The sequence below is a fragment of the Sinocyclocheilus rhinocerous genome, unplaced genomic scaffold (assembly GCF_001515625.1).
Source record: "Sinocyclocheilus rhinocerous isolate Xijiao unplaced genomic scaffold, SAMN03320098_v1.1 C35352509, whole genome shotgun sequence".
NCBI classification, from domain to species: domain Eukaryota; kingdom Metazoa; phylum Chordata; class Actinopteri; order Cypriniformes; family Cyprinidae; genus Sinocyclocheilus; species Sinocyclocheilus rhinocerous.
Window position 1 is genome coordinate 1 of NW_015748427.1, and position 451 is coordinate 451.

General features: G+C 41.9%; 1 protein-coding gene across 1 annotated transcript; it reads left to right on the plus strand.

Moving 5' to 3' along the window:
• Positions 1-4: 4 nt before the first annotated feature.
• On the plus strand, positions 5-447 carry LOC107734826 (phosphatidate phosphatase LPIN1-like; the record flags this gene model as incomplete). Its single annotated transcript, XM_016546733.1, has 3 exons — positions 5-66; positions 171-323; positions 414-447. Coding segments are annotated over 3 exons (249 nt in total), but the record flags the coding sequence as incomplete, so codon positions are not given.
• Positions 448-451: the final 4 nt, after the last annotated feature.

Below are 451 nucleotides of genomic sequence, written 5' to 3' on the forward strand. Positions count from 1 at the left end.
TTTACCCACTCTGGGTAAAGACTGGACCCATCAGGGCATTGCCCGTCTCTACCACAGAGTCAGCCAGTGAGTCCCACACCACATAGAGAGCATGTACATCTATTAAATGTGAGCAAAAATATTTTTGGCCCAATTTAAAATGTCTAATATATCTTATCTTTGTCAAACAGGAACGGCTACAAGTTTATGTACTGTTCAGCTCGGGCGATTGGCATGGCTGATATGACCCGGGGTTACCTGCACTGGGTTAATGAAAGAGGTACCATGCTACCCATGGGACCTGTGCTGCTTAGTCCCAGTAGTCTGTTCTCTGCATTTCACAGGTTGTAAGACACACAAAACATGTATAGGCTTTTTAAAAAAAAACTGTGAGAATGCCATATTGTAACTGATGTCCTTTCTTTTAATTTCAGGGAGGTCATTGAGAAGAAGCCAGAAAAGTTTAAAATTG